General features: G+C 39.2%; 1 protein-coding gene across 1 annotated transcript; it reads left to right on the top strand.

Annotated features, from left to right (window-relative positions):
• The first annotated feature begins 1,195 nt into the window (after positions 1-1,195).
• Positions 1,196-21,601, top strand: Vcam1 (vascular cell adhesion molecule 1). The gene is made up of 9 exons (XM_090334275.1): positions 1,196-1,518; positions 2,103-2,378; positions 5,092-5,418; positions 6,970-7,236; positions 9,618-9,893; positions 12,047-12,367; positions 13,196-13,462; positions 16,597-16,863; positions 20,711-21,601. The coding sequence occupies exons 1-9, from the start codon at positions 1,455-1,457 to the stop codon at positions 20,869-20,871; spliced, it is 2,226 nt and encodes a 741-aa protein (XP_090190401.1). The 5' UTR covers positions 1,196-1,454; the 3' UTR covers positions 20,872-21,601.
• The last annotated feature ends 4,221 nt before the right edge of the window (positions 21,602-25,822 follow it).

Genomic DNA, 25,822 nt, shown 5'->3' on the forward strand with positions numbered 1-25,822 from the left:
CTGCAAGTCTGGAGTTTGCAGACTACAAACGGTGTTTGTGGGTTTGGCCACATAATGCACATTGGTCAGTTTATTTTGTACACATTGATGAGTCTGGAAGCGTGGGAATTTTCTTAGAGAATTTTAACCTTTTTCTCAGGTAGGATTTCGACATTATCATTTGGAAATATTACCGTTAATATTTATTATGGCACTTTTGTATTCACTGTGCAGTAGGTATTTGTAGAAGTGGAAGCAATCATGAACATGAACTGGTCCTGGCCATGACAGGAACTGATAGCCCAATGTGGGAGAGGGGGAGATAGACCTGCACGTGGATAATACAAGGAAGTGGTTATTCCGGTTTCTTTTTGGTGGGCAAGCATTTTGCAAAGACTTAGGCTATGTGTGTGCAATGCTAAAACAGCCAGTTCATTGAGGCTTTTTTAGAAGTTATTTCACTAAGCAAAAAAAAAACAAAAAAAAAAAACAAGAAATCTTAAGATCACGCTCCCTCTCCTGTAAGAAAAAAATATTTTTTATGTTTGTGGTTAAATCACACAGCAATAGAGACTTACCACAAAAAGATTTATTAGACCGATCCCGAACTGTTACATTTAAGCCTGTGAAAAACTTCCAATTAGCCAGCCCTGACCCAAAGGGTTTGGTAACTTTCTGAAACAAAAGAAAAGAAATCATTTCCTCTCTTTTGGCAGCAACACCCAGTTACATTCTTTTACTTTGCACTTTAAAAAAAAATCATTTAAGAAAGTTGATTCTTCTGTCACAAGAGCTATTTGTATGAAATACAAAATTCAGAAGTTGTATCCACTCCCTTTTGTTGAAAAAGAAAAAAGAAAATCATGAAAAGAAGGGTGCTTTTCCTTTTTGTTTTCCTTGGAAGAGAATCTTTAATCTCAGATTTAAAACGGCGAACACATTTTCTTTAGTGGAAAGAGTAAGTTCATATGATAATGGCTATATATCCAATTCAAAAAGTGCAAGATAATCTCTCTCTGTGTCTCTGTGTGTGTCTGTGTGTCTATCTGCCCTGCTTGGATTCAAGCGGCTTCTTCATTCTGGAATGGAAATTGTCACATACTTTCCCAGGAGAGCCAATCCTTTGTGGAGTGGAAGGTCAAGGACAGCCTGCACGTATTGTATAGTGTTGGAAGTGTTTTGCATTCCCAGGCAGTAACTTCAGTCCTGAAGCCACTGAAGGGGTTAATGCTGGGACTTGGCTGGGTGTCAGCTGCATTTCCCCCCCACTGGCTCTGTCCGGGTTTCCCCTTGAAGGGATTTCCCTCCTCCTCTGCCTTTGCAGCAAGACCCTCTATTATAAAGAGCAGACTTTCTATTTCACTCACACCAGCCTCTCTGGCTTTGGGAGCTGAAGACTCTGCCCAGGCACTTTCAAGCAGGGGCAGAAAGAAGCCTTTTGAGCCATTGTTTTCTCTCTGCAGCAGCAATTTACAATGCCTGGGAAGATGGTCGCAATCTTTGGAGCCTTAAAGTTACTCTGGACAGTGTTTGCAGTTTGTAAGTTCCTCTTGATCTGTTTCAAAACGTTAACATTTCATGTTTAACCTTGGTTTGTTGGCTTCATTTTAACTTTTTGCCTGGGGTAGTGAAGAAAGGCACTAAGGATTTTAAGCCATGGGAAAATTGAATGTAAGCTCACTTTCAATGCACTAATGAGATTTTCCTATACACTACATAAATTTCATAGTAAAACTACAATTACCACCCCTTCTTCCCCCCAATGTCAAATGGGTAATTTGGATTGTGTCTGTAGTAGATGTATCTCATCAGTTTCCTGTATTTGCTAATGAGGTCAAACTTGAAAAATACCAAAACAACTTTGATAAATGAATATGAAGGTCAAGAATGTGCAAGTTCTCCTGGGTGGCGACGATTCCAGCTCCTTCCTGGGCAGTGGTTATAGGGTTTCTTAGCTCCCTTACGTGTGTTTGAAGCAGTTCAGGAAAGAGATCAGCCAAGATGGATCTGAGACATTGCACTGCAGTAGAGATGTGAGGCTAGACTTCGAGACAAACCAGTGCCTAAGTTTGCTTCTCTCTCATTTCCTCTCTTTCTCTCACTCTCCCTTTTTTCCTTTGCAGCTCAAGCTTTTAAAATCGAGACCTCCCCTGACTCCAGAACCCTCGCTCAGATTGGTGACTCCATCTCATTGACTTGTAGCACGACAGACTGCGAGTCCCCATCTTTCTCTTGGAGAACCCAGATAGACAGTCCATTAAATGCGAAGGTGATCAATGAGAGGACCACATCCATGCTTACCATGGATCCTGTGAGTTTCGACAATGAACACTCGTACCTGTGCACGGCCACCTGCGGATCTGGGAAACTGGAAAAAGGAATCCAAGTGGAGATCTACTGTGAGTGCTTTAAAAAATAAAATTTTGCTGATCTCAGTTTAGCTTTAAAGTTGATTTTTAAAGGAACTGTGGTTAAAAAGACACTCATTTCTAGTGTGTGTTTGCAAATAAGATATATTCACCTTTGAATAATTAAAAACACATAAGTTTGCATTTAAATAAAATTGCAGTATGACTAAAAAAGACACTTATTTCTAGATTCCTGGCTAGCAAACGCACAGCATCAAAAAGCTAGAGAGCTAAGGCTAGCCCAACTTTCAATCTCTACTTCTGTTTGCAACACTCATTGTGAGAATGTATAGGAAAGACTCAGTTATAAATTCCTTAGTTATAAAATGTACATCTCTAAGATTCTTTTCATTTTTATTTTGTTTTAAAAACCTTGCATTTGACTATATCCTTACATGTTTACTTGCTTCACCTGCATGATTTATGAATTCTACCCTTTAGAGACTTTTCATTTATGTAATCTTAGGCAATTTGGGGCTTAAAATCCATTTATAGATTAAGCAGGAGATCTGTAATTCAGTGATAGATTTAAAAATCTTCTGCTAAGATACAACAAAAAATACCTGCAGGTATTTCATCCATTCCATGCTTGCTTTGACAAATTTAGACATTTTTGTTGTTACAGTTGCCATAAAGTATTAGAGTTCTACCTCAAATGTTTGCCTGGTGAGTGTGAGTGAATGTTCTTCCTATATCAGACTGGCAAAAAATGCATTCTACAGCCCTTTCAACTCCACAACTTAAATCAGCAACGAGAGTAAAATATATACCTTACCTAAATCAATTGCCTTTATTGATGGCCTTTTTTCTAAATAAAACAAGATGAAGCATTAAAACTATTCACATATATGGTCATTTCTTCATGAACATCTCATTTAATTATCTTATAATTACATTGGTTCCTTTCTACTGTACCCACATCCAACTTTGCTCAGTAACTTTAATGGAAATTTCAACAAGGCCCATGTGTTTCTAAAACTTCTGGAGGAAGTGGGCCTGGCCAGCTGCTTTCAATTATGCTGGTTGTACATGCAGAGTTTATGTCTGGCTGCCTCATGAGGACCTCAAAAGGTCTCCTTATGTAAATACAGAGGAAAGTAGTATGTTCTTATATTACCTGTCATAAAACTATGTTGGATTATCTGCACATTTTATACAAAGTATGAGGGAAAGAAATAAGTGATGGAAAAATTTTCAAGTACCATTTCCTTTGTCTTATACCCATATGTACCAGTTGAAGACTTTAAAAAGAGAAATGAAGACTCTTCTGGCTTCAATTATGTTGCCTATGTTGTGTTTCTTTTCCCCCCTGCAAGAATGTCTGTTTCTCCTTATGTGTAGCAGTTCTGGGTCTATTTCACATTTGATTATACTGTGCTGAGGAATTGGGCCTTGGTATTCTATTTACTACCTAGTCTCAAATCTACCAACTTGTTACCATCAAAATAGAATGCAGTGAGAGAGATACATCTTGCAAAGGTGATGGAATTGTGTGTTGCTTTGTTCTGGAAGGTTCAGTAGAGGACTAGTTGGAGCGCTAGTTCTTAGGCATTTTAAGAAATAAATCTAGTATTGAAAGGTTGTACAAAAGCACATTTCTGGTGGGTAAATTTTTTTGTGGGGGGGGTCCTAGAGTTTCACATTCTTTCAGCATTTGCTCAGGGTTGGTGTTCTGTTGATTGGTCCATGCCTTCAGTCCAGCTTTTGGCTGGTTAATTGGAGATGGAGTTTCATGGATGTTTCTGTTCAGGTCAGGCTAGCTTTGAGCTCAGCCTCTTGAGTACTGACAGTTGGCACCAACATCAGGGTAAGAAGCAAACTCTTTAAACCATTCTTTATTTTCTTGCATATCATGCACAGAAACTATTCTTTACAAAGATATTTCATGCTGTTCCTTATCTTAAAAACTGAAACTACATCTGCCCTGACCAGAATAAGAGAATGTGATACAATGTAGTATTAATTTGCAGTAGTGATAAAAAAAAATAGAAATCCTGAGTTTAAATCCTAGCTTTGACATTTACCAGCTGTTTGCCCTCAAGCAAAGTTAGGCAAATATTCAATCCACATTTTTTTATCTGCAGAACCAAAGCAATATGTGTATGTATGTATGGAAAGTCGCAAGGAAACTCTGACTTTCTACAAACTAGTGGATTCTAATAAAAATGATAAAAACAAGATAAAAGAAAGTAATTTAAGTCTACAGCATGGTTACAGACACCCAGTGTTTCAATAAATAATAGTTTTTCTCCCTTCTTTTACTCTAGTGACATACAACCAGTAATAAACACAGGGTCAAAATGAAGAATGCTCCAATACATAGCTTATTCTGACCTCCTGAGGGCATCTCAAACCATAAAAATCTAATTAAATGTTTCATTTTATAACCAAAACATTAGGTTTAATTTGCATTGTTGGAAAACAGTAAGTAATTTTTAAATTTTTTATTTTCTTTGCCAGTCCTGGTACTTGAACTCAGGGCCCTGAGCACTGTCCTTGGTCTTTCTTAAGGCTAGAGCTATACCACTTGAGCCACAGCACCATTTCTGGCTTTTTCTATGTATGTAGTACCGAGGACTTGAACACAGGTCTCTGTGCATGCTAGGCAAGCACTCTACCACTAGGATAAACTGCTATCCCAATAGTAAGTAATTTTATCAACATGAGCAGAAAGCCCACTGATGAACTCATTTGTCCTTTCCAGCCTTCCCCAAAGATCCAGAGATTCGTCTGAGCGGCCCTGTGGAGGTTGGAAAGCCAATCACTGCCCAGTGTGTAGTGCCTGATGTGTACCCCTTTGACAGGCTGGAGGTGGATTTCCTGAAAGGCAATCAACTCATGAAAACTCAGGACTTTCTGGAAGATATGGAAAGGAAATCTCTGGAAACCAAGAGTGTGGAAGTGACCTTTACCCCTGTCATTGAGGATATTGGAAAAGCTCTTGTTTGCCGAGCTAAATTACACATTGATATTGATGAAATGGATTCTGTACCCAAAGAAAGGGAGGCTACCAAAGACCTTCAAGTCTACAGTATGTACTTGTGGAATGTATAGTATAGTAAAAAAAAATACTGAATTTGGATTGAGAAATCTTGAGCTTAATTCCTGGCTCTGTTAACTGTGAAGCCAAGGGTTCCTTAATTTCTCTATTTCTCTACCTGTCCAGTGGGAACAGTCATATCTGATTGGGTAGTAGGAAATAGGCTCCAATAATAACATGTTTTTGATCATACCTCCTGTAAACTCATGTATTATCACTTGAAATATATAGAAACTGGAGCAGTTATTCTCTGTGTGTGCATAGGTGTATATATTCTTGTGCATACTTGTAGGCTCACATGTGTGTATGTGCATCAGATGACTGGAAAGTGATAGGATTTAATTCCATCATCACCCCGAGACTGCCCAGGGATTTGGGGAACAGTTTCGTTATCCTAGAACTGTGAGTTGGAAACTCTGCTGTTTTATGCTAAAATAATCTATTCTTCTATGGGCATTCCATTTAAAAGGACAATTGTTAATTATAGCACAGTTAGTCCAAAGAGAATGAGATGGAAGGGATTTTAACCAATTTTTGAGAAGAATTGTTAAGATAGGGAGGCAGAAGAGAAACAATGGAACCAAGTGTCATTCAATGACTGGATTAGGGATCTCTTTGCTGCTGGAAATTCAACTTTGTGTCAGAGAAGGTGTTAATTTATTCTGTAATAGCACAGAGCAGAATGATGACCAATGTGAAAAGGTGAGGAAAATTTCAGAAAGGAAAAGGAGATTTTAGTTCAATAGAGGCAAAACCTCTTCATAATGAAAGATGAAGAAGTCAGCTTGACATTTTTGTAGGCAGTGTCATCTCCTGGTCACTTTCCAGTGCCTGAGTGGGATTTTGGAAGGGATTCTTGGATGGGATCCTTCCTCAGGTAGGGACACTTACTAAGCCACATGGGTTTTTTTTTGCCAGTCCTGGCCTTGAGCTCAGGGCCTGAGCACTGTCCTTGGACTTTCTCAAGGCTAGAGCTCTACCACTTGAGCCTCAGCACCACTTCTGGCTTTTATCTATGTATGTGGTACCAAGGAATCGAACCTGGGTCGTCGTGCATGCTAGGCAAGCACTCTACCACTAGGCCAAACTCCCAGCCCCCCACATGATTTTTAAGGTCTTGCTTTAATTTCTTTTCTTTTCTTTTTTTAGTATCTTATTTGTTAGGCCATTCTTTTTTTTTTTAATTGTTGGAATAATGTATAGAGGAGTTACAGTTACATTCGTCAGGTAGTATGTGCATTAATTCTCCCACATTGATACCCCTTCTCGTGTTTTTGTCCCCATTTCCCCTCCCCTCACCCCTTCCCAATCATCTTGTCTCCTCCTCTTCCCTTTGGCCTTGCTTAATTTTTAAATATTTACACCTATATGAAAATACCAAACATTAAAAAGTAACTCAATGAGTTAGTAAAAAATTGGCTTGTTCGATGCTATCGTGACCAGGTAGTTGGAGATGTGGGAAAGTCTACAAATACAGCCTACAAACCTAGCAGCTAAAGATGATACGTAACAATTTGCCTTTTTGATGCCTTGTCTTTCCAGTCTCACCCCAAAACACGGTCATTTCCGTGCAACCCTCCACAAGGCTGCAAGAAGGCGATTCTGTGACAATGACCTGTTCTAGTCAGGGCCTACCAGCTCCTGAAATTTTCTGGAGTAAGAAACTAGAGAATGAGAACCTTCAGCCACTCTCTGGAAATTCAACTCTAACCTTAATTGCTATGAGGATCGAAGATTCTGGAATTTATGTGTGTGAAGGAGCTAATCTGATTGGGAGACACAGAAAAGAGGTGGAATTAATTGTTGAAGGTGAGTAGAATGTGACTGGGAAAGGCATGATAATGGTGCTATTTTTGGAGAGCAATGGTGATGAAATTTGAATGCTGAATCACTTGGACCCTGTCAATGAACATTGGATGTACTTTGGTGCCAATATGTATCATATCCTAATGGTTAGGAAGGCTTTCCTCCCACTGCTTCATGGCTCTGCTTTTCTCATTGTTTTCTCCATCACTCTTTCTGGATCACATGATTCCTTGCTGACTGCTGCATTGCTTGGCACCCTTCCTTCTTCCTGCCCCATGGATGACAATATATTCAAATTACCCCATCTGGGCATCTCTTTTCACTCTGCCTGGCAACAGAACTCTTATACACTCATTAGTCTCATATCCATGATCCTGTTTTATGTCAGCAAATTCTGTAGTTCTTCTCAGAATGGCCTCAAGAATCTAACCTCTTCTTCAACCCTCTTGATATCGCATGCTATTTTTTTTATCACTTCTCAGTTGTATTTTTACATAATATTATTCACCAACTACCAGCTATGTTTCTGACACTTACTATAAGCCAACTCCAACCTTTAAGGGATGACAGGGTGAATATTTTATTTCCATGGTTCAGATGAGAGAATTGAGTCTCAGATGAATTGTTGTAATATCTATTGTTGTAATATTGTGTGTATTATTGTATGTAATACTGTTGTACTATCTATTGATTGTATATCTAGTATTTTCCAGGAGTCTCCTGGTAAATTATGAACCATACTGATCCTTTACTATAACTCCAGAAGATAGCTAAAATCTCAGAGTCAGCATAGTTTATAAGTTGCCAAATAAGGTCCAATAGTTATTCAGTTACATTTACGAGATCACCTTCATCCATAATCCATACCTTATTTAGAGCTAATCATATCTATTATTATTAATATTATTATTATTGTGTTTGTGCCAGTATTAGGGCTTGAACTCATGGCCTGGGTTTTTTCCCTTAGCCTTTTCATTGAAGGCTAGAGCTTTGCCATGTGGACCACCATCTCAACAAATAAAATAATGCTGGACTTGTGTTTATCCTAGATATGCAGGAAGCACAAAATAGAAGGAGGATGATCCAGGAAAGCCTGAGATACTATTAAAAATAACTAAAACTAAAAGAGCTCGGGTCTGACTTAGGTAGCAGAGCATCTGTCTGGCACAAGATTCTATGTTTAAATTTCACTGTTGGGGGACAAACCAGCTGGACAGCTTTCCTGAAATAACCAGAGTTGTCCCCATTTCTCAACTAATTCAACTGAATTGGTTGTAATATACTTTTTATATTTCATCCCACATACTTACGGGGTAACTTACAATTTTAGTACTTAAAGTTTTACATTGCTTTCAGTATGATTCTATGTTACTCTCAAAGATATAACAGTGTTGTTGAAGCAGAAGATATTGGCATAGATTCATAATTAGAAGACATGTGTATGTTTTGGAGGTGTGTGATTTTTCTAGTACCTTTTCTATTTTCCCATTAGGATTACTAGACATAGTTATTGTAGCAACAGAAAAGTTGGAATCTTGATTCAGATCAACTTATACTAAGTTTTAATTTGCCCTTTGAAAGCTAGGTGAAATTATTATTTAACATATAGGAGCCTAAATTGCCTGCAGAAGAAAGAGGTAGGGTGGGGAAAGGAAGAGAAAGGAGAGAGCCAGAAGAAGGAGAATGTAGAAAAAAATAGCATAATTTGTTCAGGGAGTTATCAGGAAGATTAAAATACATAATCTGTCAAAAGTGGTATGCAAGGCACCTGACATACAGGAACCAGTAAAGGATCCAATCGTTTGTTCATATTACAGTGACCTAGCAAACTATAGTTGAGCAGAGACTGGATTATTGCCAAGAATGATGCCAATCTCTCTCTTGACACACTTTGTCCATAACTACTCTGCTTTAATTGCCCTCAAATGGATTCACAATTTTTTTTTTAAAAAAAATGTGTGCTTAGGTAGGCAATTGTCGCTCATGCTTCTACTCATAGCTATGCAGGAGGCCAAAAGCTGAGGACCACAGTTCAAATCCAGCCGAGACAGGAAAGCTCATGAGACTCTTATCTCCAATTAATCAACAAATTGCTGGCAGTGGAGGTACGGCTCAAGTGGTGGAGCGCCAGCCTTGAGTAACACAGTCAATCAAAAGCTGAATTCCCCTTGAGTTCAGGTCTCAGTACTGGTGCATGTGCATGTGCGCGCGCACACACACACACACACACACACACACACACACACACACACACGGTGTGGTCTTGTACTTCATGTTTGCAACTTGGCAAGAGTATTTCCTGGAACAGACAGTTGCTGGAAGGGGAGGAAAATGAAATCCATAAATGCAATTATGTTATTTGCCTTGTCCTTTCTTCTCCCTAGAGAAACCATTTACCATGGACATCTCTCCTGGCCCGAGGGTTGCGGCCCAGATTGGGGAGACAGTGGTGCTGACGTGTTCAGTCACAGGCTGTGAGTCTCCATCGTTCTCTTGGAGAACGCAGATAGACAGCCCTCTGAGGGGGCAGGTGAGCAGTGCCAGAGCCAAGTCCACCCTAACTCTGAGTTCTGTGAGTTTGGAGAACGAACACTCTTACCTGTGCATGGCGACCTGCGGGCCTAAGAAACAGGAGAAAGGGATTCAGGTGGACCTCTACTGTAAGTGATTTTCACAACTGGCTGCTGTGTTGTTTTTCCATTCCTATTGGAAGAGAAAAAATTCTTGCCTGTGATATGCAATGGAATTCATTTGTTTAGAAGGAGAATTTAACATTGTGAATGGTTCCTGAATCTCTGGGAACTAACCCAGCTTGGTGGCACACAATGGGCTTGACTCGAGCCCATCATATATCACACATGCACATAGCAATTACCTTGGTCATACTTCATGCCCCTCCCTCACTGCCCACCCATTGCTTGGGGATGGGGTGTGTATGAGATGACAGTGAGAATGGAGGGGGGGGGCACGGGGCAGGAGAATCCATCCAGATAACTGAGTAGGGGTGGCTGCCAGTGAGCCATTCAAACTGAGGGCAAAAATTAGGCCTTCTGTTTAATCTGCAGAATGGGGCAAAACGAGGCATCTGGGAAGCAACAGGAAGCCAAAAACTGAAGACAGGGAGTGGACGATGAGGCAGGCTACTGGCTGTAACAGCTCAAGGACATGTCAGAGCAGAATCCAGAGGCAGCATCCAGTCCTGAAACCATACTCTTCCTGCTGCCTTCATGAAAATCCCTTGAAATCTCAAGTCCCCATGTATCTGGCATTGTTAAAGCATCCTACACTATAATGACTCAAGAAGAAAATAGACAGTCACCATGAGGTTGTTTTTGAAGGGGTCACCTTGACCTGTCTTATTCAACAAACCCCAGAGCACACATTGTGAAGATTTTTTTTCCACCACAAACCCTGACCACATTTGTGCTACCCTTCAGATTTTTGTCCAGAAGGAGTGAATGCCCGTAAAGGGATTTAAATCTCTCCAGAGGAGGGTAAATTTTATTGCTTTATCATGTTACCTAGAACTGCTGATGTAGTCACATTCCCAGCAGAAGTGAAAACCAGTGGTGAAGTGTTCCTGTTATATAGAAACATTTGAAAATATATTAGTTTAATAGCATTTTACTTCAGGGGAATAAAAAAGCTTTTTCATGTTATTTTATCCTTGATAACTATTTCAGTCTCATCAGTTTACATTGGATATATTATAATTACTATAAGATTACATTCTCTATAATTAGGTTAGAATTTAAATTATATAAGTTCTTTGCTTAAGTATTACCTGAGAAATAACTTTAACACTGTTACCTAATTTTATCATTAGCTAGTAAACTGCCTAGATTAAGAACTGCTGTCCATCTTATTTGATACAGAGAAGCTCAACAGCCCAGATTCTGAAGTCAGAGAACAGATTTGAGATTCGCTCAATCACTAACTAGGTGAAATCTATAAGGAAAAGTCTCACGGCCTCTAAAAACTTCAATTTTACTATTTATTCAATGATGCCATTTTAAAAAACACTACAGCAAATATTAAGGCATTAGTCATGCTAAATAGTCATGAATATTTTATATTTCTTTATATACAGAGTCCATAAATAACACAGTAAAAGCCAAATAGGTTTAGCAAAGAGCAGGTGTGTGATTGGTCCTATGACATCATCAGAAAAGAAATAGTATTGGTTAGAATAGTATTTGTTAATGTACTAAGTTTCCAATAATATTATAATAAATATTATAATTATGTGTTTAGACTTAATGTCATCTATGTATTTGTGTGTGTGTGTGTGTGTGTGTGTGTGTGTGTGTGTGTGTGTGTACTGAACTCAGGGCCTCACACTTGGCAGGGCCTGAGCATTGTCCTTGGATTTTTTTCTCAAGGCTAGAGCTCTACCACTTGAGCCTCAGCACCACTTCCGGCTTTTTCTAAGTATGTGGTACCAAGGAATCGAACCCGGGTCTTCATGCATGCTAGGCAAGCACTCTACCACTAGGCCAAACTCCCGCCCCTGCCCCTTGGCGTTTTCACTTGGAGCTGGTGCTCCCCACTTAAGCCATATCCCAACTTCCTATTTTTTGCTGGTTAATTGAAGAGTCTTGTAGATTTGTCTGCTTGGATTGGTTTCAAACTTGGATCCTCAGATCTCAGCCTCCTGAGTAGCTAGGAGTATAGGCATGAGCCATGGATATCTGGGCTTGAGATTCTTTCCCAGCTTAGTTATAGAGATGCCATTATGAACTCTGTGTATTTCACAGACCAGAACTCAATTTTCTGAATATCCCATGTAAGCCTTTTTGCTTGATATTTACAGCCTTCCCCAGAGATCCAGAAATTGAGATGAGTGGCCTGCTGGTGAGTGGGAGACCCATCACTGTGAACTGCACAGTTCCTTATGTGTACCCTTTTGACCATTTGGAGATTGAATTATTGAAGGAAGGAACGATTTTGATGAGCAAACACTTTTTGGAGGCAACGGACAGGAAATCCCTGGAGACCAAAAGTTTGGACATGACCTTCACCCCTACCACTGAAGATACTGGAAAAGCTCTTGTTTGTCTAGCCAAGTTACATATGGGTGAGATGGAATCTGAACCCAAACAAAGGCAGAGTACACACACGCTGTATGTCAATGGTAATTACATGCATGCTACATCTGGATATTCTTTACATTGGATTGATTGCTTTCTTTCCTTTGCCAGGCAATGGTTAACATGAAGTTAATAGTTAAAAAAAATCCCTCTGAGGAAAAGTGAAAAAATTCAAAACAATGATGATGGTAACAAACAGCTCCTCTAAATGTAAAATAATGGCCATGTGTTTGTTAAAGATTCCATGCACTGGCTTCCATGACCAGCTGAGTGATATTGTGCTTTTCCTGGTATCAACAGTGCATCCTCAATCCAGGTCAACCTCTGTCTGGTTCCAGCTGGCCTTGCCTTTTTGTCTTGGCCTTTTCTGGGGGTGACTTGCTATTTCTTTATGCCATGACCTCCTCAAGGGAGGTAGCCTATGTTCATTTTCCAGAACAGAGACCTTTAAGGAAGCAGCATTGGGTTTGGGTATGACACTGCCATTTTTGTTCATATTTCATTCCTTCAAATGAGTCAGTAAGTCATCTCAGATTCATTGCATAGAAAAGATAATAGTCACTTATTCCTAGAGGAGATTCCAGTAGGTGTTATTTGTGTTCAGTGCATCACCAAAGGCAAATATACACTCACACGGCTTTGGTAGCAAGAAGAATCCAACATAACTTCCTTCTATTAGGAAACAGACTTGTTTGTGTGCTACTTACCTGCATCTCCCAGAGTAAATGCAGACAAAAAGCTCTGCTGATAATCAAGATGTGTAGATGATTCAAAAGCTCTGACTCCATTGCCCAGTTTTTACAATATCATGGAAACTCTTTGGAATGGAGAGTATAAGAATGCCAAACTAATGAGTGTTTCTCCCTTCTCAGTGCCCCCCAAGGAACCTACAGTCTTGGTGACCCCCTCCTCCATCCTGGAGGAGGGCAGTTCTGTGAATATGACATGCTTTAGTGATGGCTTCCCAGATCCAAAGATTCTGTGGAGCAGACAGCTGAGCAACGGAACTCTCCAACCTCTTTCTGAGAACACAACTCTCACTTTAGTTTCTACAAAAGTAGAAGATGCTGGCATTTATGTATGTAAAGGGACTAACCAGGCTGGAATAAGTGCAAAGGAAGTAGAATTAATTGTACAAGGTGAGCAGAGTATGGTTCGCACTAAGATTTTCTTAAGTCTTGCTTCTGATGATAAACAAAACCTTCCTTGAAAACAAAGCTTATGTGTGTCGTGCATGTGTGTGTGTGTGTGTGTGTGTGTGTGTGTATGCATGCCAGTACTGGGGCTTGAACTCTAGGCTTCACACTCTTTTTTTTTTTTTCTCTCTCTCTTTTGTCTTGGGATTGAGATTGGGATTCTAACTTGGCAGGTTATGCTTTTGCTCCTTGGCTAGTGCTCTAGTAACAGCTCCTAAAAGCTTTTGCTTGACTTTCTCACAACTGGTATTCTAATACTTGGAACATACCTCCAGTTCTGGCTTTTTGCAATTTCATTGGTGTTAATGGCCCTTCTGATTTGTCGACCCAACCTTAATTCTCAGAGCTTAGCCTTTTGCATACCTGAGATTAGACATGTGAGTTTCCTGTGTCTGGTTGAAAACAAAGCTTTTATTTAAAAAGAAAATATATGAAGGGATTTTGTTTTGTTTTGTTTTTGTGTTAGTTCAGGGGCTTAAATTCAGAGCCTGACACTGACCCTGAGTTTTTGTGTTCTAGGCTAGTCCTCTATCACTTGAACCATAACTCCACTTCCAGCTCCTTTTGCTAGTTAATTGCAGATCAGAATTGCGTGGGCTTTCCTGTCTGGCTTGGCTGATCTTCAGATCTCAGCCTCCTTTTTCTGTGGGTCATGAGGCTTGAACTCTGGGCCTGAGTGCGCTCTGAGCTCTTCAGCTCAAGGCTACTGCCCTACCTCTCGAGTCTATAGCCCTACTTCCCGATGTTTTAGAGGTTGATTGAGGATAAGAGTCTCATGTTCTAATCCTAGCTACTCAGAAGGTTGAGATCTGAGGATAAAAATTCAAAGCCAGCCAGGGCACAAAAGGACGACTCTTATCTCCAATTAACCTCTAGAAAAAACTGGAAGTAGGGCTTGGCCCAGGGGTAGGGTGGTAGCCTTGAGCTGAAGAGTTCAGGGACAGTCCCCAGGTAGAGTTCAAGCCGTATGAGTTCAAGCCCTATGACCCACAGAAAGAAAAAAAAAAGTTTCACGTTCTTTAGTGTCTGAGCTGGCTTTGAGCAGTGATCCTCACATCTCAGCCTCCTGAGTACCTAGGATTACAAGCATGAGCCACCATGCCCAGCTTCAGCCTTTTGAGTAGCTATGATTTTACGAGTGCACAACCAGCAGTGTATTGAGGGATTTTTTTTTTTAAGAATTCATGATGTTTCCTATATAGAGAATAGTAGAGTATTCCTGCTGTTTCCTGAAATACAACTTGCTCATGAAACAGTCCAAGTTGCTTACCCTAAAATTCTTTTAAAAGTGATGGCCCAGGCCAGGAGTGTGACCTAGTGGTAGAGTGTTTGCCTAGCATACATGAAGCCCTGGGCTTGATTCCTTAGTACCACATACACAGAAAAGACTGGAAGTGGTGCTATGGCTCAAATGGTAGAGTACTGTCCTTGAGAAAGCCCAAGAACAGTGCCCAAGCCCTGAGTTCAAGTTCCAGGACTGGCCAAAAAAAAAAAAAAAAAGGAAAGAAAAGTTCCATGTGGCTCTTAGGTGATGTGTCAAAAGTTTCAGTGGCTCTTAGGTGATAATTATTGAAATAAAGACAGGAAAACCTGTGTAATGGGAAATTATTTGAGTTTAAAACCACTCAATCTGGCTCAATTAGACAGTATGGAGCAATCACACAATTATTGCTAAAGAGGCACTCTACTGCTGAGCCTCCAGTCCCTACTGAGTTTTACATTGTAAAGGAAGAAATTTGGATATTCAACAGACAATCTTAAATATTTGAGGCCACCCTACTACATCGCTAGAGCATGTCTCAAGAAACCACACACACAAAGAAATTAAATGGAAAGAAAAGAAAAAAATAAAGGGAAGAAGAGGAAGAGAAGAAGGAAGAAGAGAAGAAAGAAAAGAGAAAATGACAGGAAAATAATCCTTTGAGGTTGATTGCCATGCCCTTGTGGCCTTAACTGCCAGGAGAGACAATCTTAGCAACAAGGGTTGCATTAATAAAGCGGAGCCTCAGGTACATAGGCCACAGCCTGTATTTGATAAGTGAAAACTGTATTGTGAAGGACAAACAAACCATGTTTGTATTGCTTAATTTCCTTAATCTGGGAAGAAACAGCTCAAAACACAGAAGCCTTTTGAGGCCTTTGGACTAAAAGGACATTTTTCCCAATAGTGTGACATAAATTTCTTTTTAATTTTATAACATTTGTATTATATACCCATTTATTGAATTCTTTGTGTTAGGCTGAGTTCATGAATTCTGTTAGGAACCAGTGGTTTATATCTGTAATCCTAGCAATTTGGGAGGCTCTAAAGATTGTGGTTCAAAGCCAGCCCTGGAAGGAGTCTGTGAGGCTTTAATTGCCAACTAACCACACAAAAGTCAGAAGTAGAGTTATGGCTTCAAGTGGTAGAACATTAGCCTTGAGCAAAAAAGCTTAGGGACAATGCCCAGGCCCTGAGTTCAAGTCCCGGAATGGATACATACACACAAAAATCAATCTGATAAGAGAACTAAACAAGTATAGCCATATCTTCATTTGCTCAAAACACAATTCAGCCAGGAGTGGTGGCTCATGCCTGTAATCCTAGATACTCAGGAGGCTGAGATCTGAGGATCGCTGTTCAAAGCCAACCTGGGCACTAAAGTCTGTGAGCCTCTTATCTCCAATTAACCACCAGAAAGCTGGAAGTGGCACTGTAGCTGAAGGGGTAGGGCAGTAACCTTGAGCTGAAGAGCACAGGGACATGCCCAGGCCCAGAGTTCAATTCTCATGACCGACAAAAACAAAAAACCAAAAACAATAAAAAACACCCCACAATTCTGCAAATGCATGACTTCACTCTTGCCTTGCTTAGCATTCTGTGCAACCAAAAAGCTCTTAGCTGCTCTGTTGATATTATTAAATTATTATGGGATTGCTTTATATTTTCCACAGTCAAAGATTCCCTTTTTCATTTTTCCCATATATTTTATTGTAATTAATAAATTACATTATAGTCACCAGATAGAAGGTGCATTACTTCACAAACATTGATACTCAAAGATGCCTTTTCAATGGTCTTTTATTTACTTCTTCAGTTTTTCCTAAGGACATACAACTGAAAGCTTTTCCTTCTGAGAGTGTCAAGGAAGGAGACACTGTCATTATCTCCTGTACCTGTGGGAATGTTCCAGAAACTTGGGTAATCCTGAAGAAAAAAGCAGAGACCGGAGACACAGTCCTGAGATCTATTGACGGCGCGTACACCATTCGCAAAGCGCAGTTGGAGGACGCAGGCGTGTATGAGTGTGAATCAAAAAACAAAGTGGGATCCCAGTTAAGAAGTTTGACACTGGATGTGAAAGGTGGGCTCTCTGGTTTTGAAGTTAAGTGAGGGATTTTCTAGATGAAGGAGCTGGATTCTGGGTTGACTATGGCTCTTTCTCCACATTTCCTGAAATAATCAAGCCCAGCTGTTCTACCCTGTTGAGTTTCATGAGGAAGTTGACATAAATCATTGGTGACTGTGGAATTTCCATTTGTTGTTTTTTTTTTTTTCTTTCCTTCTTTCTTTTTTTCCTCCAAAGTTGCCCATTTAGCATTGGTCTCTAAGGTCTTGGGTTTGTTAAGTGTTTTACCATATTTTCCAAGATTTTTTCCCTGGGAAGCTAAGGCAGTAAGAGAGGCACATTGGAAAATAAAAATTCTATCCAGACCCACTTCCTTTTTACTAGAAAACAGTACTATTTCCTCAATAGGGAAAATTTCATATTCTCTCAATTAATTCTTTTCATGATCATCATGGAAAATGTCAATCTTGATCCTAGAAAACTTCTAAGTATTTCCCTTAAATCCACATCTCTGCCTAGTACCACACTTGGAATCCTAGCTACTCAGGAGGCTGAGATCTGAAGATCATGCTTCAAAGCCAGCCTGTGCAGAAAAGTACATAAGTGTACCATCAAAAAGTCACAAGTGGAGCTATGGCTCAAGTGGTAGAGAAGAAACTCAATGACAACATCCAGGTTGAGTTCCAGCCCTAGTACCAACACACACACACACACACACACACACACACACACACACACACACACACACTGATATAGAGAAGCAGAGGGAAGGATAATGGCCTCATCAAACACTCTTGGGAGGATGCATTCATCTCCTCCTCTCTCTTGTGAATGCACAGTAGTATGATCTGTTGAGCCTGCTCATAGACGTTAGACTGTGTTCACCTTCATTAATCATTCTCACATTGCTTGTGTAATAATGAGTGTCTGTGGTGCCCTGGAAGCCATTCTTGCTGGTAGAGTGAATGGTACTACAGATGCTAACTCCCATGAGGCCCAACACAAGTGAAAGTTGGCAAATACTTGCTAACTTTCCATATATCTGGCCATTTCAAGATGTCAAGGGGCACTATATATTTTCTGTCTTCACAATAGCTCCTGGAAACATATACCTATCAATACAACCACCTAGACATGTTAAAGAAGGGGGCAATGTCACAATTATACGTAAGACTGTACTGATTGTCCTGAATTGTGTGGGTCTGGTCAATTAATTCTTTAAGCATTTTAAGAATGGAACCTTGGGCTGGGAGTTTGGCCTAGTGGTAGAGTGCTTGCCTAGCATGCACGAAGACCCGGGTTCGATTCCTCGGTACCACCTACATAGCAAAAAGCCGGAAGTTGTGCTGAGGCTCAAGTGGTAGAGTGCTAGCCTTGAGAAAGTCCAAGGACAGTGCTCAGTCCCTGAGCCCAAGCCCAGGACTGGCAAAAAACAAAACAAACAAACAAAAAAGAATGGAACCTTGTACTACGTGGCTGAAAATGACACAGTGGCTGAAAATGACACAGGGGTGTATGCAACTCATGATTCCAAAGAGAGCTGCAGGATGCTGAATGAGTTGAGATCTCAGTTCCCAGTGCACTGAAATTCCTTTCTTCCTATTTCCTGTAATCCTTAGTGCTTCTGGCCAGCTGTAACTTCATCTAGTTCTGGGAAACTAGACTCCTAATATTGATGTCTGTCTGTCTGTAATTAATTGTCCTTTTTGAGACACATTGAAGTTTCTTCTTGAATTTTATCTCTTTTCCTTTATACATCACCTTTTCTAAATTGCTTTATCAAATTAATTGCACATATCTTTACCACGGCTTATTTATTACATAAGTGAGTAATCAGAGATATCAGGCATTCAGGTGGGAATGGAGATTCATGTTCCATTACTAAATGTGGTTTTAAAGAGCTGGACATATATGAAAAGATTAAAAATTGACATTTTTTCTGGATATTTTGAACTTGTTTTCCTATGTGTTTAAGTGAGTTTTGAAGTTGTGTTGACTTGGCTTACATGTATTCAATTAATAGATATGGTCAGGAATGTAAGAGTTTCAGGATTTATACAACCATTAAAATTTTTATGAGGCGATTACCCTGGAACTGACTCAACAGCAAGGATTTTCTTGCTGTTGCCTGAGGGGAAAAGTAAAAAAAAGCAAACGTAATACTTATTAAACTGAAAGGAAAATAATGACAGAAATAATTTGGCCCAGCACATCATTGATATTGATGTTTAACCACAATTAGTGATAAACATCCCATCACAATGCTATCCTTGTGCCTAGCGTCAGTAGCTCATGCTTGTAATAGTTTCCAGTAAGGAAGTTAGCTCAGGCAGAAAGGTGTTGAAAACTCTACCTACAATTAACTACCAAAATGCCAGACTGGAGGCATGGCTAAAGTGGTAGAGCACCAGCCAAGCAAGCATGATGCCTTGAGATAAATACTTAGAGGATCTTAGCTGGATGGTGGTGGCTCATACCTGTAAACCTAGCTACTCAGGAGGCTGTGATATGAGGACTAAGGTTTTTGATAGGAAGTGAGTACTTTTCTGTAATAGGAGTTGTTGAGGCTTTTATCTTCAATTAGTCATCAAAAGGTAGGAAGTGGAGCTGTGGTTTATGTGGTAGAGCTACATCCTTGAGCCAGAAACCTCAAAGCTCCAAATTCAAGCCTTCATATGGGCACATATATTTTTTAAAAAGTTATACCAAAGACACATCACTAAGTCCTGTTAGCATTGAGACCACAGGCATACCACTTAGTGAACTTTAATTGTGAGTCAATACTGTGCTAAGTAAAGGCAGGGGCACATCTCCACAAATGCTGTGCTCTGTCCTTAAACACTCTTAACACAAATAAATGTTAAATTGCAGCTGCTAGGTGACTTTCTTTTGCAGGATATAAAGACTACTGATTTTGAAGTGTTTGTATACTATTATTTTGTATTCTAACTATGACTAATTAGCAAACAATAGGATAACAAAAGCTAAAATACTTATTAGAGTTTAAAAAGCACTTTGGAGGGACTATTTTATACCAAGTAGTGACTTAAAGGCTGGTGGGTCCAAAGGAAAGCAGACATACATTTCTTTATGGAGATTACGGTCAAAAGAGGAAAGCAAATGTAGCAAATAGTGATAATGTTTAATTACAAGTACAGGTAAGGGATATGAATCAAAAGTAGCATGATGGGTTCTGAGAAATGTTGGGGTTCTTCACTGAGACTAGGGGAGCAATAGGGAATAAGGGAATGGCATTAAAGTTGAAAGACTTTCAGGAAACCAAGAGAGAACACAACTACTGAAGGGAAATAATGTATGTTAAGATGATCTTACTTCAGTCATACCAAACATAGCTTGCAAACATATATGATATCAGCAAGGATTCTTCCTTTCCTTCTTAATCTATAGAGTTTAACTATAATGGCCACATTGTAAATGTTACAGGATTTCTGTGTTTGTTTTTGAGAAGTGGTATCATTTCCACTCGTGGTGATCAGAGTCCTAATCTCAGTACTCCAGTAGATTCTTCTGCTTTCTCAAAGACCCCTGTCCAATTCCTGAGATTGTGATAGGTCCCCAAAACATTGCATGTTCATTTCTATTTCACTTCTGACACAGATTCTTTGTGAATCCAAGTTTGTAGAAATTGAAAACTGCCATCTTTAGATCCATTCTGACCAAAGCCAACTTTCAACCTGTTATTCAAGTAATTTAGGGAAATGCATTGTAGGTCCTGCTGGCCCTCAGGGCTACTTTGAATTTCTTTCTTTAGAAAACTACTTGTACTATAAGAATAAAATGTGTTATTTAATGATTTCTTCTTATACTAAACATTAATTGTGCCCATTTGGTTATTTTCCAGGAAGAGAAAATATCAAAGACTATTTTTCTCCTGAACTTCTGGTACTCTATTGTGCCTCCTCCCTCATAATACCTGCTATTGGAATGACCATTTACTTTGCAAGAAAAGCCAACATGAAAGGATCATACAGTCTTGTAGATGCACAGAAGTCAAAAGTGTAGCTCAGCCAGAGACTCTTTTTGTAAGTCCTCTACACTGCTCATCATTCTACAAGAAAAACAACCAAACATTCAGACTTTCTAGAATGTACTGGAAACAGAGAGAAGGGGGCTCCCCAGGTCCTTTTTTGAGAGCAAGAACCAACAGAAAACTTCCTGCTTGATAAGTCATGGCTATTGAGATGAGATGGTTAAGAGATTCCCTGATGCGGATAGACAATAACACAACCTGTACATATGTAAAGTAAAATTATGACATAGCAAAATTGCTTGGGATAGCAGCACTCTATGTTCAGATCATGGAAATAACTACCCGGTGTTGCTTGGACTGACTGTAATAACGTAACACATTTTAGGAACTTTGGATATTCCTATTGACTGGCAGTTGACAGAGGCCATCTTTCTTCTATTTTATTGCCTTTAACCAAATTTTATTCTGATGATTTTCTTGACAATAATTCCATGCTTTATAAAGAAGCTAGGGCTTCCTATTTTTTATAGGCAAATGATAAACAAAGAGGGCACTGGGTTGACTTTCAGGTACTAAATACCTCAACTGGTGGTATAATGGTTGACCGGGTTTCTCTATATGGTACTCGCATGGTACGGAGATGTGATGTTTGTTCATCTGAGTCTTATGTAACTTGACTAATGTGATCTAAAGATACATCTTCTTTTGATTTTCTTTTTTAGATGTTTAGAGTTTTTGTATAGTAAAAATTAATCTCTGGAACTGGGAGTGTTGTGTGTTTATTATTATAGCTATGGTGTACTTCTTTTGACTTCCAAGGTGAACACTATGAAAATGTCTAGTTTGGTCCTCAGACATTCAGCACAACCACTGTGGGAAGCTGAGAAAAATTCATATTTCTTAACCTTTATTACACTAAGGTATCTCCTTTGAGGCTCTTTGAGTTCATAAATTTAAAAGTTAAACAAATAAGAGTGCACACAAAAATAGGAGCACTAATGGACAAACACCTGAAGGGAAATGAATAAACTCCTGTGTTCCAACCACTACGTTCAAGAGATAGTCATCTTACTAATGCACCTTGATGAGAACTCTCTCCTCTCACTCGGCAGGAACAGTTACATGTCCTGAACTAAATCATAATCTGTATCTTGCTTATTTATTGCCACATCTTGAAATTTACATGAAAACAATCACATTTGCCTTGTGGCTTTATTCTTTCACTTAAAATTACATTCTTGCACAATTTACCCATGTTCTAGGCCACTTTTTTCATTACTCCATAACATTCCCTTTAAGATAGCTACAACTTATTTATCTATTCTATAAATAAGGTCTTTTCTTTTTATTTTTTTGGTCTTTTTTATTATTAAGAAAGTGGAGGGATAATGTTATTAAAACAAAGTATTTCATTATTATTTTGTTTTGTCTGAGACCAGAATTGGAATGCTGTATCTGATGCTTTTGCTCATTGGTTGGTATTGCACCACCTGAGTGAGCCATGCCTCCAACATCAAGTATTTTGTTTTTAATGACAACTTTTAAAATAATTTTATCAAAAACTCTATTTTTTTGGTCAGTCATGAATCTTGAACTCTGGGCCTGGGCTCTGAGCTCTGTGGCTTAAGGCTAGTGCTTGAGCCACAACACTAGCTCCGGTTTTTGGTGGTTAATTGGAGATAAGAGTCTCAGCCTTGTGCCCAGGCTGGCTTTGAACTGTGATCCTTAGATCTCAGCTTCCTGAGTAGCTAGAACTACAGGCATGAGCCACCAGCACTCAGGGGAAAAAACTATTATTTTTTAAAGAACAGAACCTTTTAGACAAAACTTTGAATTATTAATTTTCATTCTCTTTTGTTCTAGTAAGAATGAGGTAAATAGTTGCTTTGGGAGGATAATATACAACATTTAATTAAAGAACTCTTTTATAATATGTTTTATAGTCTGGTTTTTCTGGAAGTGGATCCAGATCTTGCTAGACTCTTATAGCACTAGATTTTGCTCTGCAAACTGTGAATTTGTGGAGAATGCAAATAACATGAAATTTACTAGTAATAGTAATAGTTGAATCACTCATCTTAAAATGTAAGCAGCTTCTATTTTCTTACATGGAAAATTAAGGTATTGATTAGTTAAATTTAATAACCCTTTAGTCCTCAGGTTCAAGGGTTACATATTTGTCTTTAGTAACTTTAAACTTTTTATTTTAGAGAATCTCTTTTTTCCCTGAAGGAAACTCTTTTTTGTCTTTGTTTACCCAAGTCCATACAGTCTTGAAAAGAAACATAAAAGTTAAATGAATCTGAACATTAGCAAGTAGTTTCTGCTAGAGTTTCTCTAATAGGCACTCTTTCCTACAGAAGAGAAAGAAATATTTGTAATGTCTTTTTAAATGGCTCTTGATTGAGTCATAGTGACTGTGAAAATTCTACTTCTGCCAAAACCATTTGTAATGATTTTGCAGTATTTTTGCAGTGGAAAAGTGTGTCTTTCCAATGCAACTACGAAGTAAGGCTGGCTTGAGAAGGATATCACGATTGAATGGAATCAAATGTCTGATTATTTAGAAAGAAACAAAGCTAATGCAAGAGACTATTTGATCATTTTAAATTTTTTCTTCATTGGCAGAGGCCCTTGGGGAGCATGAATCACTCCTAAATTAATTTGTGTCCTTGCAATTGAACTGAGGGCCTCCTGGTTATAAGGCAGATGCTCTATCTCTTGAGCCACACCTCCAGCCCCTTTCTCACAGTAGAGTCTCCCTTTTAGTCAGGCGACCGAAGTTCTCCATTTTTTATTTCTCTGTATCGGAGAATGCCAGGCACGTGCCCAGCCATTGTCCTTCTGTAACTACGTTAATATGTGCCAGTATGCCCAGCTCTAGGCTGAAATGGAATCTCACTTTGATGCTCACATTGGCCTCAAGCCACAACATAATGATCTCTACTACCCCAAAATGCAAATGGACTTTTAAAAGAGGAGTTTATAACTAAGATGGTTAGAACTACTCCTCTTTACTCCAACTTGTATTAAACTTGAGCACAAAGAGATTCAGAGACAGCACCCAGTTCCAAAACAAAACATTCTGGGCTTGAGATCATATGTGTCAATTACAAACTTAAGGACATAGTCATGCATTACTTAATGATGGGGTTACAGGTTCTAAGAAATATGTTGCTAGGCAACTTCATCATTGGACTAATGTCATGCCGTTTACGTACACCAGTCTAATGGTATAGCTTATTACACACTTGACAATAGGGTCTAGCAGATTGCTCCAAGACTATACGCCTGTGCTGTATGCGGTGACCCAGAGCACCATACTGTGACCGACTATATCACAGTGGTAAGTACTTGTGTACCTAGGTATATATATATATTCAGGAAAGGCACAGAAAAAATATGACATCAAGGATTAAAATGATATACTCAGGATGAGTCGCAATGCTCTGGGTGAGTCACTGAGTGGAGCAGGGAGAATCCTGTATACATCCACTACAGGGCATGTATATTAAGATAGCCTTGCTTCCATAAGAAATTAACCTTAGCGTACTACAACTTTACACTGCATAAACTTTTCATTTTTTAATGTTTCTACTCATTTCATAACCATGGCATAAGCACATTGCATAGTGACCCAGAAACATTTTTCTTTTATAATATGTTTATTTGTACGCTTTCTTCTAAATGTCTCTGTTTGAATTCAAGTGCACATGCTAGCGTAGGTGTGCGCAGGTTTGGGATCCTCAGGATCATGGTCCCAATAGGGAATGATAAGGATGACAATGATGGAACTGGCTTCTCGTATGGCAAGGCCTTCCTCTGGAATCTCTCCTGAAGTGCACAAAGGATCCTCCTGAGGCCATCAATTTTTTAAAAAATAAGTAATATTATTTTAATAAAGTAGGAAGTAGCCTCTAACAATTTTTTGTGTCTGTATGTGTGGGTCATGGGGCTTGAACTCTGCCTGGGTGCTGTCCCTGAGCTCTTCAGCTCAAGGCTACCATTCTACCCTTGAACCAAGTCCCACTTCCCATTTTCTAGAGGTTAATCCGAAATAAGAGTCTCAGGTCCGTTTGTGCCCGGGCTGGCTTTGAACCTTGATCCTCAGATCTCAGCCTCCTGAGTAGTTAGGATTACAGGCATGAGCCACTATACCCGGCCCTAACAATTTTTTAAAAAGTATAATATGGTAAATATATGAATTAGAAACATAGTCATTTATTATCAAGCATGGCTCATACCTAATTGTGTATAACATACTTTTATATGGCTAGCTGCAGTAGATTTGTTTCACCAATATTACCATAAACACAGAGGATGGCTCACTAAGCAAATGAAAGTGTTTCTGCTTCATTACTTTTTGAAAAAAAAAATAGTGTGAAGATTGAATTCTGGCCCTTGCTAAGTATTCTACCACTTGTTGCACACCCCTTCCCCATTTCCTTTTGTTTTTACTTTGTGTTCTGAGATAGTCCTGTCCCTGCTTTCTGGGTGGCTTGGATTATTGGTGTGTATCATTAGACTTGGCCAGCTTCATTGCATTCTCATTTGGCCATGGTTATGTGTGAGAGATCCATCATGGATTGAATATCATTATGAGGCACATGGCAGTGTCTACATGAAGTCCACTCAAGGAGAAGCAGCTTCCAGGAGTTGCTTTACATCGAGTTCTAGAGTCACTCTATCATGGTTGGTGGGCATGACATCACTGTGAGAAGAACGTTGCACTTCAAGGCAGGAAAATGAACACATGAGTTCATCTGGCCTTGTGACAATCTCACAAGGCTCCTTTATTTGTTTGAGTTCCTTATTTAAGTGCCCTAGTCACTTTCCAGTTAACCTTTAATATGACATACTTCTACATTCCATGGCTATTCAGCACTGTCCAGGAAATATTTCTTAAACTTTCTGATTGTGATAGTTTCATAAGACATTAAAAATTAACCCATTGTCTGTCTATCTGTCTGTCTGTTTGTCTGT

The sequence above is a fragment of the Megascapheus bottae genome, chromosome 6 (assembly GCF_031878675.1).
Source record: "Megascapheus bottae isolate mThoBot1 chromosome 6, mThoBot2.hap1, whole genome shotgun sequence".
Taxonomy (NCBI): Eukaryota; Metazoa; Chordata; class Mammalia; order Rodentia; family Geomyidae; genus Megascapheus; species Megascapheus bottae.